This window comes from Neoarius graeffei, chromosome 15, assembly GCF_027579695.1.
Source record: "Neoarius graeffei isolate fNeoGra1 chromosome 15, fNeoGra1.pri, whole genome shotgun sequence".
Classification (NCBI taxonomy): Eukaryota; Metazoa; Chordata; class Actinopteri; order Siluriformes; family Ariidae; genus Neoarius; species Neoarius graeffei.
The window spans coordinates 77,576,850-77,597,590 of NC_083583.1; the positions used below are offsets into that span (position 1 = coordinate 77,576,850).

Here is a 20,741-nt window from a genome sequence, read left to right on the forward strand (position 1 = left end):
CAAAATGTAACTGCCGCAGAAGGCTTCCGCCCAAGCAGACATGCCTTCAGTGTTGCCAGATATTGCTAACGTTTTCCACCCACCCCAAAATATGTTCAAAACCAGCCAAAAAGCACCTAAACCTGCCCAGTCTGGCAACACTGCATGCCTTTCCGGTCAAGTGATTGTGATTGGCTTGTGGCACACCTAGCCAGCCAATGAGCTGCTTGTTTACAGATTCGCTCCCCGCGTCGCAACCAGAATGGCGACCGCTTAAAAGAAACGAATGCTCTGCCAGTGGCGAGTGTGGACGTTGCGTGACTCGCAGAAGATTGTCGCAGGTCGGCGAAAAAACGACTTACTAATAGATATAAAAAATAAAAGTAATTTAAGTAAGTTTAAAATGTAATTTAAATAAAAAGTAAAGTATTCATAAATTGAAGTTCGGAAGCGCCTCTGTTTTTGGGCTGAGGAGAAGTTTGAAAGGGTGTACCGCGATTCTGCCTTCTTGTATCGCGACATGGATCGTGGCTCTGCGTATCGCAATTTCGATACACATATTGTTACAGCCCTAATGTGCAGCTATTTCAATTATTTTATTACGCCATTTACATTTCCAAATCATCTCCAATGTTGGCTCCCCCAAGGCTGTGTCTTTATCCCCTTCGTTGTTTATTCTTTATACGAACAACGGTACCAGTTCCCACCCTGGCAGGCATTTACATTTAATTAAGTTTGCTGACGATACGGCATTAGTCAGCCTCCCCCAGGATGATGAGCTGGGTCATGGCCCTGTTCTAGGCACATTTATAAATCTGTGTGATGAGCCTCATCTCTTGTTAAATACATCAAAGACGAAAGAGATGACTTTAGGAGAGTCAGTACACTCCATCAGAGGACAACCTATACAGTCTGTTATGGAATATAAATACCTGGGGGTAGTTTTGGACAACAATAGGGGTGTTCACACGGCGCGTATTTGCGTCGATGCTGCACCGATGTATTTTGTTGCGATATATCTTACACCGGTGTAAATTTTGTGGCGCGTTCACACGTCACAAACCTGCTTACTAGAGAGAAGCGTGTTAGCACCGGTGCAGCCCCGCTTGCGTTCACACGGCAGTGTTTGCGACCGTGCTATACGATAGTAATAATGCGGAAATGAAATATGCGCATGCGTGAAAATGTACTTCCTTTTCCCGGTTGTCATGGCATCACCAAGTGCCGGGAAAACAACGTGGATGAAGACACCAGTGTTGCCAGATACTGCTGACGTTTTTCCCCAGCCCAGCCAAAATATGTTCAAATCCGCCAAAATGCACTTAAAACCGCCCAATCTGGCGACACTGGAAGGCACGCAGTTCTGTTGTTGTTGATATTCGCCATTTTGGAAGCGCAACATGCCAGGATGCAAATTATGCAATGCCCGTATGTAATGAACTCTCCTGACGCGTAGCGAGTCGACCCCTGTAGCGTTCAGACGGCCCATTTTATATCGGTGCTGCCCCGCAAACTAGCATTTACTCCGGAGTCAATTTCTTAAACCCCCTCCCGAGCAGGGTTAGATTTGCACCGGTTTAAGCAGCTTTCAGGGGCGACACCGCTATAACTTTGTACCGTGTGAACGCTCTAGCGGGGCAGCGCCGGGGCTACACCGGAGTAAAAGTTGCCGTGTGAACACCCCTAAACTGAAGTGGGATCAGTGGACAGAACACACTCAGAAAAAATGGCAACAAAGGCTTTATTTTCTTAAGAAGTTGATTGTATTCGATGTTGAATGTACAATGCTCTATACTGCCTTTATTGAGTGTTTAAAGGAACAGTCCACCGTACTTCCATAATGAAATATGCTCTTATCTGAATTGAGACGAGCTGCTCCGTACCTCTCCGAGCTTTGCGCGACCTCCCAGTCAGTCAGACGCAGTCAGACACGCTGTCACTCCTGTTAGCAATGTAGCTAGGCTCAGTATGGCCAATGGTATTTTTTGGGGCTGTAGTTAGATGCGACCAAACTCTTCCGCGTTTTTCCCTGTTTACGTAGGTTTATATGGCCAGTGATATGAAACAAGTTCAGTTACACAAATTGAAACGTAGCGATTTTCTATGCTATGAAAGTGCGCACTATAACGACAGGCGTACTAACACCTTCTGCGCGCTTCAGCAGCGCATTGATACGGAGCTCAGATATCCATGTGCTGCCGAAGCGCGCAGAAGGTGTTAGTACGCCTGTCATTATAGTGCGCACTTTCCATAGCATAGAAAATCGCTACGTTTCAATTTGTGTAACTGAACTTGTTTCATATCACTGGCCATATAAACCTACGTAAACAGGAAAAACGCGGAAGAGTTTGGTCGCATCTAACTACAGCCCCAAAAAATACCATTGGCCATACTGAGCCTAGCTACATTGCTAACAGGAGTGACAGCGCGTCTGACTGCGTCTGACTGACTGGGAGGTCGCGCAAAGCTCGGAGAGGTACGGAGCAGCTCGTCTCAATTCAGATAAGAGCATATTTCATTATGGAAGTACGGTGGACTGTTCCTTTAACATTCTGTTTAATTTGCTGGTTTGGAAATGCAACAGTAGCCCAAAAACATACAGTGAGGAGAATAGTGGCCACTGCAAGGAAACTGCTAGCCATCAGCCTCAACAGTTTAGAACACACGTACAGATCTAGGTCCCTCAACAAGGCTGAAAAAACTTCAGCAGACCTCGGGCTGGGTATCGATTCAAATTCCAAGAATCGATTCGATTCTGATTCTGAAGCTTCAGAATCGATTATCACGACTCTATACAATTCGGTCCGATCTCGATTCAATTCGATCCAGTATCGATTTGGGTTAGTGTTATTAGAACCATTTTTGACTGTGTAGTTAAGCAACACATTAATACTTGTATTATATTGACATTCAACAGCAAATTAATCAAGTATTGGTAGTTAATGATGGCTGTAAGACTGCAGATCTGATTTTTTTTTTTTTTTTTTTTTTTAGGGGGGGCGTTGGAGTGTCTGATTATAATTTCATCAGAGTAAATTCTGTATTAAAGTTACTAAATAAGCAAATGCCGTTACAGTCCATGAAACATAGGAAGTATAAGTATGAGAAGAAAACAGTAAATCAGAAAGCTGCGCACGTTTGCGCACAGCTTTCTGATTTTACTGTTTTCTTCTGACACTCTAAACCCCCCCCCCCCCCCCCCCCCCCCAAAAAAAAACAAAAACAAATCGGATCTGCACGATTCAGCTGTGAAAAAGGCGGCATCCGCCAAAAGGCGCGCCGTTTGCATCCCTGACAGGGAAAAATGTAATTTAAAAAAATCGATCTTTGGACGTATGAATCGATCTTCAGGAAATAATATGCAAATCGATTCAGAATCGGAAAATCGATTTTTTTTTTTTTTTTCAACACAGCCCTGAGCAGACCCCAGGCATCCACTATCTATTACCTTCGAATTGTTGCCTTCACAGAGGCGGTACCGCTACCCTGCCCTTTCAAAAAATACAACTAGGCAATCATACATACCTCAAGCAATTACTTTTTTAAATAAACACCTGAAAAGGTAATTATTTTTTTTTAACTGTATGGGGATTCCTGGAAAATTTGATCAGCCGTTTTTGTCACAGATCAAGTGCACTAAATCCCTGTGATAACATTGGTTTATGTGTTAAGTGTCGTGCACAAAGTCTCTGTTTTACATGTTTTTATGGTCAAGACAAGCCAAGACAAAACATGCTCACTCACTGAGAACAATTTTCCTCTAGGGGACAATAAAGCGTCTATTCTATTCTATTCTATTCATTTTAGATAATTGCTGTGACTTCTACCTGCAAGAAAGTCAAATAATTAAACCTGAAACAAAAAACCCAACAACCTGATAATCAATTAAACAGCAGGTGCCATTAAAAATGCACACGAGTTAAGAAGTTGGAAGACGTTTTCATTATCCCCTCCCAAACACAGAAACGGGTTCCGTCCGTCCGGGCCGTATCTTTTTAAAACTGCTGAAGATATCTTCATGAAACTTTGTATAGATATCAAGCAGCATGTGAACTGGTGTTTCACTATTTTTTGGATTTTTGAAAAAAAAATTTTTTTCAAATTTTTACATAAAAAATAAATTTTGACTTGGTTTCTAAGAGCATTGTTTGTTTCCGGAGCGCATATCCAAAACTATTCATGATACGGATTTGAAACTTGGTATACATGTTAACGAGGTGATGTAGATGTGCCTTTTCATACTAAGAAATTTGAGAAATCTAAATTTTTCATGTTTCCATGGAAACAATTTCATTTTTAGTCTGTCAGGTTAGTCTTGGGGTAGGTTTTGTTCCGGAGCGGAACTTGAAAACTCAGCGTTATGGTCTTGAAAGTTGGCATATGTGTGGATAAAGTAATGTATATGGGCCTTTCGATACTAAGAAATGTGGGAAATTTAGCTCGCCTGAACCAAAATCCGGTGGGTTTATGCCATGGGCTGCTGAGGTCAGTGTAAAGAGGTCGGCTTGGTTTCCTGCAGCAGAACTTGAAAAATGTGACGATATCTTGAAACTTGGTCTATAGGGTGGGGGATATAGATGACTCTGCCTTGTTTCTTTTGGAAATGATCCCATAAACAAAAACTCTTGGACTGTAAGTGTAGGTTCTGTCGGCTGCTTTTTGCTGACGAGTCCACCCTGTAACCCCCTCAGCACAGCTCCACACTACAGCGCATATCATTAGTACACACATCCATCTCCGTTCACAGAGTGTTCCGTTAAAGTGCTGATGACATGAACATGACTCTATGCAATTTCTTAAATAAACTATACAACATGGCAAACATTAGATTTCTGTTATAATTACGTGAAAAGAAGCTGTTGTTACGCGAATATCCAACTTTTAATTGCACAGCGCAAGAAAACCGGGTCCGTGGCTCGCGGCCATGTTGTGACGTCAGCGGGAGAACACGCTGCGGTTCACTGGCTGTTCTACTCTGGTTCTACTCAATGGAAATGGCGCATGAAAACGCCGGTGAACTCTCTAGTGCTAGCTCTTCCTCTTCTGGGAGTCTAGAATTGTGTTGATCTCTTCCGAATAGAATCTATGATAGCCTACCCTCTTTACTCTTTGCCTCTCGTTGCTAGGCGGCAGTTACATGAAAGCCGCAAGCTTTCACAAGCAAATACATGACTGATATCACGCCCACTTTATGATTACATTTATGATTATCATGTAGAATCTATAGCTCTACGTACCTTTATCTTATGTCGTTTCACAACATATGTTCTGACAGGAGGACTGTCTTTGGATCCAGCATAGCTACTAGTAGACCCCCTCCGGAATACTGGCAGTGTTGCCAGATTGGGAGGAATCCCGCCCAGTTGGGCGGTTTCAAGTGCATTTTGGTGGGTTTTGAACATATTTTGGGCTGGAAAACTTCAGCAGTATCTGGCAACACATACTGCTGACGTTTTCCAGCCCAAAACCCACCAAAATGCACTTGAAACCGCTCAACTGGGCGGGAAACCTCCCAATCTGGCAACACTGTGTAGGCACTGCTGATGGTAGTAACACACGTTTGTGCTGAACTGAACACCCAAGAGATTCCTTTAAGCTGGGAAGGGTGTCAAAACAATCCAAATCGAAGTGTTCAGAGCACAGGACAGATGTTGGTGAGGGCTCCCACTTGTCACAAGTGCGCCTGACTTGCTTCACCCACTTCGCATGCAGCTCGGGATCTCTGGGAAACTTGAATAAACTTACCCCATCCTTGTAGGTTTTGGAGCAAAAGCCGGCAACACAACGCGAAGGCATAATAACTATAAATATATAATGTATAATAATAATACTAATAATGACAAACTGAACACCTGTCGCATCAACAACAAACTGGTAAGTGAGGAGGAAGGTTCTTTCACTGACGTCATATAGCTCCTCCTCCTCCTCCGTCTCCTGGGTGCTGCAGCCCCGTCAAATTTGCCCAAATAGCCACGTTTTTTATCATAACTTGTAAAATAGGTGCCTTCGTGAATTAATATATGGATCATCGGGAATGACTTTTTATGTTATAAAACATCGCCAAAGATGTCAAAAACATGTCATCAGCACTTTAAAAGGAAACGATAGGATTAGAGAAGTGAACGTTTTTGCCATCTGTCCCATTATTATTTCAGCGACGGGTTTAAAGAACGACACAAAAACACAATAGACTTTATTATCGTTTTTCAAATAAAGTGCAAGCTGTTCTTGATCTGCTCGACTTGTGTGGATCGTCTGTAATCTGTTCACTGTGTTTGTGGTTTATTGATTTGATAATTTAGTGTTTAGTAACGTGTTTTAGCAGTCGGTAGCATTGAACAAATAAAGAAAGGCTGAGATCAGTTATAAACACTGCAACAAAGTGAACTTCCCTGTAAACTCACCACAGCTTCGAGACTTGATCGAACGACCCGTGCGTCTCAGCGCCGTCTTGCGTCATGATTGCCGTGTTATAAACAATTCATGTATTAATTTTGGTTTTGTCATTCCTGAACGTTTATATTGCATTTTTATTTAATTGCCGTTCGTTCTAGGATACTTTAGTGGAAGTTTCTTTGGTTTGTTTACATATCGCAAGTGTTGGTTAAAGCCTAGGTCACAATCGGACGTACGATTTTTTTTTTTGGCCGTGCGATTTTTGGCGTTTCCCAAATCGTTGCATCTTTTTTTTTTTTTTTTTGTTCGTGGAGAAAGACACACGTTGGCCGTAAGTTTGTCTTGCAACCTGAAAAAAACGTAAGCGCCTGTAGAGTTTGACATGACAAAGAACCTCTGCGGCCGGTCTATGGCTCGAAAATCAGCACGTCACACGCGCGCCCTCTGTGCGTTTCTTGCGTTTTTTGCACGCAGACCGGCCGTAGGAGCACGTACGGCCAGTTGTGACCGAGGCTTAATAAGGAGACATGATTCTCATTGAAATCAATCTTTTTTTCGGTTAAAGACTTTGCAGCTTTTTTAGTCAAGTACATATGAAAACAGTAATGTGATATCAGCTGGACTGTTTTAATTATGTTTTTAGGAATAGATTCTGCTCTTAGTCGGCAAAACACGTCAAGCAGGGCGAGAGCTATCATCCCCCGGTTAATTAATTCAGCCAACGCGTAATTACCGACAGTCAGTTGAATTTGTGACATGATCAGAAGTGACGGTGCCGACAATTCAAGGTCTGTTACGGCTCAACTACAAGTATCCAAAGAATTGGATTTTCAGTCCACGTTTCAGGGATCAACAACTGATCCTTAACACGCGCAGCAGCAGAAATTCTGCCTTCCAGTCCCTAAACAATCATAATAAACCCCTTCCTATATCAAGAGGAGTGGTTTTTCCATTATTGTGACCATAATGCAGAGGTGTGCTAAATAACCGGATACCACGAGGAAGAAAGCATCGTGGACTCTAACGATCTGTATAAACACACATTTACCATGAGAGGGAAAAGATTTCTGAATTCATCATCATACAGGAATATTAATTTCATCCGAGTCCTGGTGTCGTCTGTCTGTCTGAAACCCTGTTGTGGCTGTTTGTCTGTCACTCAGAGACGCTCTGGATGCTCTGGGCTTGAAGAGGTACTGCTGTCGCAGGATGCTGCTCTCACACGTCGATCTGATCGAGAAACTGCTCAACTACGCACCGCTGGAGAAATGAGACTCAGGACTTGTTCACATTCAAAATGGCTTCCTGTGTGTGTAAAATCTGTTAATCACACAGACAGGACTCTGTATTTCTCTTTGTAATGTTTTATAAATAAAGTCATAAAGATGACATTTGAGTCTTCCTGAGTATCAGTGTGTTGGAAGTTGATGCGTGAAAAATTTTCCCAGAATCCATCCTGCTGTTTGTCCAGATGCTCATAGATTCGGGTTCCTTCGGAGGAATCAGACTTCTGGACGGCCGCAGGTTTTTTTTTTTTAATGTCTTGCTGAGTTGTCTGGAGTTTTGCATGATACCAAGGACTAAAAGACAGCAGAGTTTGGTGTATAATGTTTGACCCACTGCAAGTCTGAGATAGTGAATTAATCTTTGAAGGTATTGAGCCTTTTTCCACAATAGTGTTTTAGGGTGATCGTAGGATTAAAAAAAAATTAATTCCAAGATTTAAAGTTGTATATTTGAGGCAAAATGGCCTCGTTCTCAGATGTCATACACTTATGTGCAAAATAATAGCAGTATTTAAAACAACTGAGAAAAAGCACAGTCATCATAATAGCATTTATTTCCATATACACACAGGCACAGGGAGCACCGCACATTCAATTCCAAATTAAAACATGAACAAAATATCAATTTTAAACTGAAAATGAAGAAAAAAGAATAATAGGCTGTTCAAAAAAATAGCAGTGTCTGCATTTTCATTTACAAACTCGAATGTTTACAGATTGAGCTTTTCTGTTAATCACTGAACTAATATTGAGTTGTATAACCTTTATTTCTGTGTGGCATGGAGTCAACTAACATCCGACACCTGCGAAGAGAGATTCCAGCCCAAGCTGACGGGACTACATTCCACAGTTCTTCTGCATTCTTGGGTTTTGCATCAAAAACAGCGTTTTTTATGTCTCTCCACAAATTCTCAATCGGATTGAGGTCTGGAGATTGGGCTGGCCACTTCATAAAATCAATCTTGTTGGTCTGGAACCAGGATGTTGCCCGCTTGCTGGTGTGTTTGGGGTCGTTGTCCTGCTGAAACACCCATTTCAAGGGCATTTCTTCTTCAGCATAAGGCAACATGACCTCTTCAAGTATTCTGATATATTCAAACTGGTCCATGGTGCCTGGTATGCGATAGATGGGCCCGACTCCCAAGTATGAGAAACATCCCCAAACCATTATGCTCGCACCTCCATGTTTTACAGTCTTCACAGTGTACTGTGGCTTGAATTCAGTGTTTATGGGTCGTCTCACAAACTGTCTGTGGCCTTTAGACCCAATAAGAACAATCTTGATCTCATCTGTCCATAGAATGTTGCGCCACTTCTCTTTAGGCCAGTCAATGTGTTCTTTGGCAAACTGTAACCTTTTCAACACGTCTTTTTTCAGCAATGGTACTTTACGAGGGTTTCTTGCAAATAGTTTGGCTTCTTCTGAGTGTTGCAGTACTCACAGGTACAGTAACTGAAGATCTTCTTTGATTTCCCTGGAGCTGATCATTGGATGCTGCTTTGCCATTCTTGTTATTCTGTGATCTACGCGGATGGTAGTATTTCTTTTCCTACCACGTGTTTCGGGTTTTGTTTGCCATTTTAAAGCATTTTAGCTGAGCAGCCAATTACAGTATTTTCTGCACTTCTTTATATGTTTTCCCCTCTCCAATCAACTTCTTGATCAAAATTCTTTCTCCTTCAATACAATGTCTGGAACGACCCATTTTACTCACTGAGCAAGGGCTAAAACCAGCAGGTACAACATTTGCTACCCTCCTTCTTTAAATAAGGGCCATAATTGACACCTGTTTCTTCACAGAATGAATGACCTCACTAATTGAACTCCACACTGCTATTAATTTGAACACGCCCCTTTCATTAAATGAGTCAATTACACCCAATTAGCAGAGTGTATGTCGTGACTGTTGATTCCGTTGGCTGCCCATTACTCGGCTACACCTATTTTTTCCCCATGTTGTATTATATTTTCTGCCAAAATCAGTAATTAAACACGTTAGTGATGTTAGACTGCTATTATTTTGCACATAACTGTAAATCTGTGAATGGGGGGAAAGCAGAAATTTGCAAGAAAAATAAAATCAAGACTGTGACTAAAATCAGAGTGATTTGTGCTAGCTCTTACAAACCGGGATGTCTGGTCACTGTACCCTATAGATCCAGAATGGGGGGGGGGGGGGGGGGGGGGGACACTTAGTGAGGAAAAAAATCCCATTTTTTGTAGATCATTCTGGTTCAGTGATCCAGGTCAGCGCCCAGAGGTATTCTTCATATGAAATTTGGTGATTGGTTGAAAACTGATGCAGAAATAGTATCCGAAAGATGTCAGGAGAAAAAAAAAAAAGATCCTGAGAGTTAGAGTTTCCACTAGCACAAATTAAAAAACCGTTGAGCAGAGTGTTACAGGAAATAGTGTCTTTCCTCTTTGATCACGCAATATAAAAGAAAGCGTTAAGGGGTTTCACTACATTTCTCAGAATGCACTGCAGCCCGAGAGCATGTGATTGGCTCGGAGAATATCAGAATGTATTTTTTTCCCCCAATACACAGTCACAATTCTCTGTCGCTACTTGAACAGAAAATGTTAGACAATTGTTACAAAATTAGCCAAAGATTATCAATCAATCAATCAATCAATCAATCATATAATCTGCACTGTAAACTCAGCCTTGTCCTGTCCACCAACCAAACCACACCAAACATCGGGTGTCGTGTTCCCCCCTCCTCGGATTTCTCACTGTACATGACTGTGTTTAAGATCTTATGCCTGCCTGGCCGAGGGGGTGAACCTGAATGCTGACGCCAATCTTCACAGCTTTGCACCAAGTTATTTATTTAAAATCATTTGTAATGAATAACTTAGTCACAGCAGCATAATACAAAGTTTATTTATCGTCTGTAAAAAAAAAAAATGCAGAAGTTGATAAACTCCTCGTGTTCATGAATCATGCCTTACATCAGGACTAAAACGGTTGTTCTCGTACACGTGGGAAACCTGCTGTCACGGCCCATTCAGCACACCTGCAGTGGAATACGGCTATTTCATTCGTAGACACTGGTGTTTTATTACAAAAATGAAGGAGGAAAGAAAAGATGGCATTGTTTAACGTGTTAAAAGTAAGTAGACTGAGGCTGTACCGCAGCACGGTCACTCAGATAGACAGACCGTAAAAATGAGCTGCTTTTGAAATCAAAACTCCGAGACAGAACCAAGTAACACAAAGAGCATGGCATCTTTTAGAAACTTTACTGAAATGTCCTGTCCAGTCCTTTAAGAGTGGAGAGCGTGGTGTTCAGCATGTCCTCCTCCACACGGCGATCCACCGTCGTCTCCTTGGCCTGAGCGCGAAGCACGTTCTGGAAGGAGTCGAGATTAAAGTGGATTAAGACAAAGCACAAGGTCAAGCTGGAAGAAAACTGCAGTTTAGCGCTAGCTTGAACACAACCAGGTCCATAAGTATTCGGACAGTGACTGTTTTGGTCGCGTTGCCTCTGCACACCACCCTAACAGATTCAAAATGAAGCAGTCAAGACGTGATTAATTTTTAACGTAGTCCTCCATTTTCACAGGCTCAATATTAACGAGCAGTTTCATGGCCAGGTGTGACCCGTTTCCTCAGGCCATCCTTAAAAAAAAATCCGTTTCCTGTCCACCGGGTGAGCAAAAAAATGTTCAGTCGGGAGGGAGGGATTTTTTTATATATATGGATGGGTAAGAAATCGCAATGCTGTGTTTGCTTTTTCTTTCAGTACTTTTTTATTACAAAAGCAGACACATTTAATAAAATGACGGTTTAATCAACTGAAACTTGTACAAAAACTTTAAGTTAGCATTTTAAATGCTGACTGCAACATTCGCAAAACTTTTACAAAGGTACTTAAAATGTCCGACACACGGACTTTTTGTAGTTCTAAATCGAGCGTTAGGCCGAGTTCGGATGAAATTACACTATTAAAATCATCACTGAATGATTTGTTTTTCTGAATCTTTACTATTTTGTTGTTCGCTAGAATACCATTTTGCCATTTCACACTTAAGCAAATGTTTGAAAACTCCGGATCTGCTTCCTTCATGGTGGCTGCCATTTTTTTGTGCCGCACGGCGCATGCGCAGAGCTGATTCAGTTCAGAGTGCGCGCGCTCACTCGGCGGAGGCAGTAGTGTGTCGGAGGGAACAGAAGCAGAGATGACGCTTATTTAGTCTCCGGTAAACCAGTCTTCTCTCGTTCAATTACGTGCTGGCATCAAAAGACACCGTTGGTTGTAAATGAAGCCAAACTGAGTGGTTGGAGTGTATTTTCATACACAAATGGAGAAATGTTGGCTGAGTGTGTAATTGTTTCGCCCCACTGCAGACCGTTGTCGTTGTTAATTCATAGCATGCTCAGCTGCGTGAATGTGTCATGCACCGAAAATAAGAGATTTACAAGCCAGGAACGCCTCATGATGCAATACGCAAGAAAAGAAAGATTTACTGCCATTTTACTTTGTATTTGAGTAAAGTGAATAAATAAATGGTCTGTGGAAAATACATTTAATCCTGGGAACTGCGTGCACAGGAGTTTATTTTGTGTTTACTCCCCTCCCCCCCCGGCTGGCTACTTATTTGTCATGGCTGGCTAGTATGAGCCTTAGTGGAAAGCCCTGGGAATGCACAAATGTCAAGTTCGATTTTAGATTTACAAACCCGAAAACAATGTCGAAAAACCGGCGTTAAAAAAAAAAATTCAACCACACAAACAGCACTCACCCGGCCGGTGGACCGGAAACAGAACATTTTTTAATAATGGCCTAATTACTGGAAATCCATCAACAGCAGGACGATTTTCCTACAACTGCACTGTTCTGGATTAGTTTAACGTTTTAACGGCACTTCTGTAAAACAGGTTACTTCCTGTTATCACTTCTGTTCGAGCAGTGAGAACCACCAAGCAGAACCCTGTCTTCTGACCAATCAGAATTGAGAATTCCTGTTACATTCCCATGTAAGCATGCAGGTGTGTATGGGGAGGAGGAGGGAACACGTCTCACCCATCAATGCCTGTCCCTGTACTCTCGGTCACGCCCTCGCTCCCGTTCTCTCTCCCTCTCTGAGCTGGACGAGCGCTCCCGATATCGCTCCCTCGACCTGCTCCTCTCTCGCTCCCGAGAACGGTGCCTCTTACTACACATGTGGACAGAAGGAAAGGATTATGTTCAGTGTCAGCAGAAAACTCAATGGAAAAGATTAGAACACGAACACACACACACACACACACACACCTTGAAGGGAAGCATTTGGTCTCTATGGAGTTCAGACAGTTGTTAAGGGACTCGACGAGCATGCGGCACCGCTTGTCGTAGGACACACGGGACTGTTTGATCACCGCTGTCGCCGTGTACAGGGACTCGATAGCCATCCGGATGTCACCTGAGAGAAAGGACAGAGCAGGAAACTCCGTGGTTACGGCTCTCTGATCACATGGTTTAACCATGCTAACCCCTAACACATGCTGATATGACTCCAGCAGCCGGTTTCACTAAGTTAGACTATGACTTTAACTTAGACAGCGGGTATAGTCAGGCTTAGCATAGACGTCTAACAAATACTGTTGCACAAAGCAGTTAAGACTCCGACTATCTTAAGTCGTACTATGCTGCAAAGGATTGTGGGTATTTTTAGACTCTTTTCAAAACAAAAAAAATGGCGGACAGTGGTCGTTCAGTGCCGTTTAGCCACTCGGAAAATCTGGCTATATTAGAGGAATTTAATTCCTACAAAGATGTTTTATTAGGCAAATTCAGCGAAGAATGTAGCAATAAGAAAAAACATGAAGTGTGGGAAAAAATAACGTCGTCTGTGAATAGCGTTAATCCATCTGCGAGAAGAGATGTTGCTGCCGTGCAGAAACGGAAACTAAAAGTAACCACCGAAATGGTCATCAACATTTATGGCGACGAGTCGCCCTTATTCTGGGGAGTGAAAGGAGGAAAGGAGAGTGGAGTAACCGGCTTCGCCAGACCCAGCAGCAGCTCCCTTAGCAACGCTGAAGCTGAGGCTCCTTCACCCTCGGAGTTGTCGTCACCCAGTACCTGCGCGGATGTGACACTACACGAAGAGCCTAGCGATCAGGACGAAATTACAGGTAGAGTCTTGTTTAAGTTATAAATGTTGTCAAGTGGGGTTTTATTGTCATTTCAGCATAAACAGTAGGGGAGATTATGTTCCCACAGCACTGAGCTAAGCTACAGTTACCTTGCGATGGTGAAATAGCTATTCCACTCGGTTGATACCAAGGTCTGTTACTAAACGATGGAACATAGGTTTGACCCATAGGCTCTACAGTCGTTGGTTTGACCAACATAGATTTAAATTCTGCTACAGTAGGTAGTTCACGTAAAGAAAGACGTTTGGAACAAGCTGACCTAAATACTATGTTGTGGTGTGACTACAGTTCCTAATAATGAAAACCTTGGTCTGATTTTTTTTTTTTAAGTTTCCTTGATCCCTGAACCGGTTGTGGAGGACTCCCAGACATCTGCCACCACCACCAGAACCACCACCATGGCCATGGTGCCTGACAAGCAATACAACAACCTTCATCTGGAGGAGAAAAAACTCCTTCTGGAGATTGAGGTCTTGCAGCTCCAAAAGGAAAGACTGCAACTTAAATTGAAGAGACTCGCGCAGATGGAGGAGTGATGTAGTAATATGTGTGTGTGTGTGTGTGTGTGTGTGTGTGTGTGTGTGTGTGTGTGTGTGTGTATGAGAGAGAGATAAGTGATGAGTGGTGATGTAATTATATGCATAAATGAATTGATATAAATATATATAAATAATATAAATATAAGTAATAAAATGAATAAGCTGGCATTACACTTTGTTCTTTATTGAATACTTTATAGTTAGATTATAATCGCCTAAATTTGTGTATTACATACTTGCACTGTACTTCACTGCCTTAACATTTCAAGCTTTTTTAGACCCATATTAGACTGGGGGGAGGGTCTCGTCTCGTCTTCTTCCGCTTATCCAGGACCGGGTCGCGGAGGCAGCAGTCTAAGCATGGAAGCCCAAACTTCCCTTTCCCCAGACACCTCGGCCAGCTCCTCGGGAAGAACACCGAGGCGTTCCCAGGCCAGCCAAGAGACATAGTCCCTCCAGCGTGTCCTGGGTCTTCCCCGGGGCCTCCTCCCGGGGGGACATGCCTGGAACACCTCCCCAGGGAGGCGTCCAGGAGGCATCCGAAAAAGATGCCCGAGCCACCTCAGCTGGTTCCTCTCGATGTGGAGGAGCAGCGGCTCTACTCCGAGCTCCTCCCGAGTGACTGTGCTTCTCACCCTATCTCTAAGGGAGCGCCCAGCCACCCTGCGAAGGAAACTCATTTCAGCCTCTTGTATCCGCGATCTTGTTCTTTCTGTCATTACCCAAAGCTCATGACCATAGGTGAGAGTCGGAACGTAGATCGACCGGTAAATTGAGAGCTTCGCCTTTTGGCTCAGCTCCTTCTTCACCACGACGGACCGGTAAAGCGACCGCATCACTGCAGAGGCTGCACCGATCCGCCTGTCGATCTCACGCTCCATCCTTCCCTCACTCGTGAACAAGATCCCGAGATACTTAAACTCCTCCACTTGAGGCAGGACTTCTCCACCAACCTGGAGAGGGCAAGCCACCCTTTTCCGGTCGAGAACCATGGCCTCGGACTTGGAGGTGCTGATTCTCATCCCAGCCGCTTCACACTCGACTGCAAACCGCCCCAGTGCATGCTGAAGGTCCTGGTTTGAAGAAGCCAACAGGACAACATCATCCGCAAAAAGCAGAGATGAAATCCTGTGGTTCCCAAACAGGATTCCTTCCAGCCCCTGGCTGCGCCTAGAAATTCTGTCCATAAAAATTATGAACAGAACCGGTGACAAAGGGCAGCCCTGACGGAGTCCAACATGCACTGGGAACAGGTCTGACTTACTGCCGGCAATGCGAACCAGACTCCTGCTCCGTTCGTACAGGGACCGGACAGCCCTTAGCAAAGAGCCCCGAACCCCGTACTCCCGAAGCACCCCCCACAGAATACCACGGGGGACACGGTCGAATGCCTTCTCCAGATCCACAAAGCACATGTGGACTGGTTGGGCAAACTCCCATGAACCCTCGAGCACCCTATGAAGGGTATAGAGCTGGTCCAGTGTTCCGCGACCAGGACGAAAACCGCATTGTTCCTCCTGGATCCGAGGTTCGACTATTGGTCGAATTCTCCTCTCCAGTACCCTGGAGTAAACTTTCCCTGGGAGGCTGAGAAGTGTGATTCCCCTATAATTGGAGCACACTCTCCGGTCCCCTTTCTTAAAAAGAGGGACCACCACCCCAGTCTGCCACTCCAGAGGCACTGTCCCCGACCGCCACGCGATGTTGCAGAGGCGTGTCAACCAAGACAGCCCCACAACATCCAGAGACTTAAGATACTCAGGGCGGATCTCATCCACCCCCGGTGCCTTGCCACCGAGGAGCTTGCAAACCACCTCAGTGACTTCGGCTTGGGTAATGGACGAGTCCACCTCTGAGTCATCAGCCTCAGTCTCCTCAGTGGAAGACATAGCCCTAACCCTAACCCCTCCTAGAACTGCCACCTTATTGTGGTGGAGGGGTTTGTGTGCTTGAATGATCCTAGGAGCTATGTTGTCGGGGGCTTTATGCCCCTGTTAGGGTTTCCCAAGGCAGACAGGTCCTAGGTGACAGGCCAGACCAAGAGCAGTTCACCAAAAAACCCCTATGGAGAAAAAATCCAGGACCGTGACGTCGCCCGGTAGGACGCAGCCGGGGCCCCACCCTGGAGCCAGGCCCGGGGTTGGGGCTCGTATGCGAGCGCTTGGTGGCCGGGCCTTTGCCCATGGGGCCCGGCCGGGCTCAGCCCGAAGAGGTGACGTGGGCCCGACCTCCTGTGGGTTCACCACCCACAGAGGTAGCAGTAGGGGTTTGGTGCAGTGTGGATTGGGTGGCAGTCGAAGGCAGGGGCCTCGACGACCTGATCCCCGGACACAGCGGCTGGCTGTTGGGACATGGAATGTCACTTCGCTGGGGGGGAAGGAGCCTGAGCTTGTGCGGGAGGTTGAGAGGTACCGGCTAGAGATAGTCGGGCTCACCTCCACGCACAGCTTGGGCTCTGGAACCCAGCTCCTCGAGAGGGGCTGGACTTTCCACTTCTCTGGAGTTGCCCGTGGTGAGCGGCGGCGGGCTGGTGTGGGCTTCCTTATAGCTCCCCAGCTCAGCCGCCACGTGTTGGAGTTTACCCCAGTGAATTAGAGGGTCGCCTCTCTGCGCCTTCGGATTGGGGAGAGGGCTCTTGCTGTTGTTTGTGCCTACGGGCCAAATAGCAGTATAGAGTATCCGGCCTTCTTGGAGTCCCTGGGAGAGGTACTGAGGTGCTCAGACTGGGGACTCCATTGTGCTACTGGGGGACTTCAATGCTCACGTGGGCGATGACAGTGACACCTGGAGGGGCGTGGTTGGGAGGAACGGCCTCCCCGATCTGAACCCGAGTGGTGTTTTGTTATTGGACTTCTGTGCTAGTCACAGTTTGTCCATAATGAACACCATGTTCGAGCATAGGGGTGTCCATAAGTGCACGTGGCACCAGGACACTTTAGGTCGGAGGTCGATGATCGACTTTGTAGTCGTGTCATCTGATCTCCGACCCTATGTCTTGGACACTCGGGTGAAGAGAGGGGCTGAGTTGTCAACTGATCACCACCTGGTGGTGAGTTGGATCCGCTGGCGGAGGAGGAAGCTGGACAGACCTGGCAGGCCCAAACGTATGGTGAGGGTCTGCTGGGAACGTCTGGCCGAGCACTCTGTTGGGGAGGTCTTTAACTCCCACCTCCGGGAGAGCTTTTCCCAGCTTCCGAGGGAGGCGGGGGACATTGAGTCTGAGTGGACCATGTTCTCTACCTCCATTGTGGACGCAGCTGTTCGGAGCTGTGGCCGCAAGGTCTCCGGTGCCTGTCGTGGCGGCAATCCCCGAACCCGGTGGTGGACACCGGAAGTAAGGGATGCCGTCAAGCTGAAGAAGGAGTCCTATCGGGCCATGTTGACCTCCGGGACTCCTGAGGCAGCCGACGGGTATCGGCAGGCCAGGCGTGCTGCAGCTCGGGCAGTTGCGGAGGCAAAAACTCGGAACTGGGAGGAGTTCGGGGAGGCCATGGAGAAGGACTATCGGTTGGCCTCGAAGAAATTCTGGCAAACCGTCCGGCGCCTCAGGAGGGGGAAGCAGTACTCTGCCAACACTGTTTACAGTGCGGGTGGGGAGCTGTTGACCTCGACTGGGGACATTGTCGGGCGGTGGAAGGAATACTTTGAGGATCTCCTCAATCCCACCGTCATGTCTTCCACTGGGGGGAGGGTGTCTTACTTTTTAAGCCTAAAATTAGACTTAAAAAATTAGTCTTAACTTTTGTGAAACTGTCTTACTTGCATTAGACTGATCTATAAAGAACCTTAAGACCAATCTTAACCCATAGACCAGTCTAAACTACTTTAGTGAAACCGGCTGCAGGCTTGTTTCAGCTGGACTTTACAACACACACTCCCCGGCCACTTTAATAGGAACGTGTTGTTGGTTCTAAGCCCCCTGTTCTTGGCTGCAGGAGTGGAACCCAATGTGTTCTTCTGCTGTTGCATGCTGAGATGCTTTTCTGCTCACCACGGTTGTAAAGAGTGATTATATGAGCTACTATATCCTTCCTGGCAAAAAAGCTTGAACCAATCTGTCCATTTCCCTCTGACCCTCTCTTATCAACAAGGCGTTTGTTTCCACCCACAGAACTGTCGCTCACTCACTCAGTGTTTTTTGTTTTCCGCACCATTCTGTGTAAACTCTAGAGACTGTTGTGTGTGAAAACCCCAGGAGGAGATCAGCAACTTCTGAAATACTCAAACCAGTCCATCTGGCTCAAACCAACACCAGAAAGAAAGTCACACTTCACTGTGAGATCACAGTTTTTCCCGTTCTGATGTTTGAACATTGTGAACATTAACTGAAGCTCTTGATTTGTATCTGCGGGATTTGATGTCAAGCGACTGGCTGATTAGAGAACTGCAGAAAACAGCAGATGGAAGTATGGGCGATCCTAATAAAGTGGTGGGTGTATATGATTAATACTACAGCTAAAACCCGGGGTTATGGTTCCTCCCACGTTTATGGCCAACACTGCTGAATGTTGGTTCAGTGTGAGAAGGAAGTATCCTGCTCAGGCCGCGTCGCTTTGTCATTTGCTCTGGTGTTACAGAAATGAGAATGTGTTAGACGAAGCCCAGTGAAGAGCCGCCGCCGCCACTGTTGTGGAAACACAACAGCTTCTGACCAATCAGAATGGAGAACTGGGCAGCGTAGTGCGAATATTACTACGACAACAGCAATACGGTCATAATGAAGAAGTTTCGACCCAAATCATTAGGTATAAACCCCACACCCACTGCACCAGTGATACCGTCATTAAGAGTGGGATTGGAGGAGGATTTCACATCATGTGACACGCCTACTACTGACTGTTTGACCTTTGGCTCTTGTGCTAAGGTCACCTGCTTAACCTAGTTGTCAGATTCTGACTATTATACACTACAAGCATCATTAAGAGCGTGTGTGTCGGAGACCTGACGTGGCTGCAGACATGGCTTTAGTGATGGCGCTGCTGGCAATCGTTCTGTTCCTGTTTATCAGCTCCTCAAAGTCTCCATCCCTGTTAGGCACAAGACAAGAAGCATTACATCTCACACACACACACACACCAAATCTAACTGCACAGATTTCACAATGTTGCTTTTCCTCTTAACTCATCTAAATCACACGGATGCTGAAATGAACAGAAATATGATGCAAGCGGCGTATTGCGCAGCGTCACTTCGCAGTACCCACCCCAACCTCTTCTAAGACACGCCCCCTGACCACTTAATGACTTTTTACCTCTGAAACATGGCAAGAAATTATTTCCCACTTGGCTGAACGGTTTTGTGTCACTCAATAAACGGGAAAGGAGCTGAAATTTCAACCTGAGGAGTGTTTTTGGTGCATCTTACATCTTGTAGGCTCGGAATTACAAGTTTGGTCATCGAGTTGTAAACCGAGTTTTTTCACACAGACGTAATACAAGTTTTTGTTTTGTCAATCACACAACAGCTCTTGCATTTTAGATCTGTTTATTTGTGTTTTCTCGCAGTATTAGAGTTGTGTTACTTCCGCCTACAGTGAAGTCGCACATATTCCTGCTGTTATACGTTACTGCACCGTCTTCTATCTCAACAATGCAGGTAGTTGAGAAGACTCCAGCTGAAATTTCAATCTGAGAGGGTGTTCTTACACGCTGGTGCTTCTTACATGTAGTAGTCTTGGAATTACGAGTTACAATTTTGCCTTGAAATTTTTATTCGTAATCCAAATTCAGGGCTGGTGAAAGTACAAATCCCACTCGGGTTAAATATTACTACATCACTTAAGCTGTTCAATATTAATATTTTAATTCCCTCTGTACGTTGGATTTGTCAGGATCTGCATTATGTACAGTGTCTTGCAAAAGTATTCACCCCCTTGGTGTTTGTCCTGTTTTGTCGCATTACAAGCTGGAATTAAAATGGGTTTTTGGAGGGTTAGCGCCATTTGATTTACACAACATACCGACCACTTTAAAGGTGCAAATTGTGGGGTTTTTTTTTTGTTTTGTTTTTTTGGTTGTGACACAAATAATAATTAAGATGAAGAAACAGAAATCTGGAGTGTGCATCCCCTTTCGTATATATCCCCCTAAATAAGAGCTGCTCCAACCAATTCACTTCATAAGTCACATCATTAGTTGATTAAGATCCACCTGTGTGCAATCAAAGTGTCACATGATCTGTCACATGATGTCTGTATAAATCAGCCTGTTCTGGAAGGACCCTGACTCTGCAACACGACTAAACAAGCAACATGAAAACCAAGGAGCCTCCAAACAGGTCAGAGACAAAGTTGTGGAGAAGTATAGATCAGGGTTGGGTTATAAAAAATATCCCAAACTTTGAATATCCCACGGAGCTCCATTAAATCCATTATAGCAAAATGGAAGAACATGGCA

At 44.9% G+C, this 20,741-nt stretch overlaps 2 protein-coding genes across 2 annotated transcripts in view; one reads left to right on the forward strand and one right to left on the reverse strand.

Annotated features, from left to right (window-relative positions):
* polr2l (RNA polymerase II, I and III subunit L) overlaps positions 1-7,764 on the forward strand; it is a 12,494-nt gene extending 4,730 nt beyond the window's left edge. Inside the window, exon 3 of the mRNA XM_060940638.1 lies at positions 7,539-7,764. Within this exon, the coding sequence (XP_060796621.1) occupies positions 7,539-7,647 (109 nt within the window). The 3' untranslated portion in view covers positions 7,648-7,764. The remainder of the gene's footprint in view (positions 1-7,538) is intronic.
* A 2,767-nt stretch (positions 7,765-10,531) lies between these two features.
* cpsf6 (cleavage and polyadenylation specific factor 6) overlaps positions 10,532-20,741 on the reverse strand; it is a 56,137-nt gene continuing 45,927 nt past the window's right edge. The window contains exons 6-9 of the mRNA XM_060941888.1: positions 19,288-19,373; positions 12,924-13,071; positions 12,693-12,825; positions 10,532-11,018 (exon numbers count right to left, since the gene is read on the reverse strand). Coding sequence (XP_060797871.1) covers positions 12,696-12,825; positions 12,924-13,071; positions 19,288-19,373 — 364 coding nt within the window. The 3' untranslated portion in view covers positions 10,532-11,018; positions 12,693-12,695. The remainder of the gene's footprint in view (positions 11,019-12,692; positions 12,826-12,923; positions 13,072-19,287; positions 19,374-20,741) is intronic.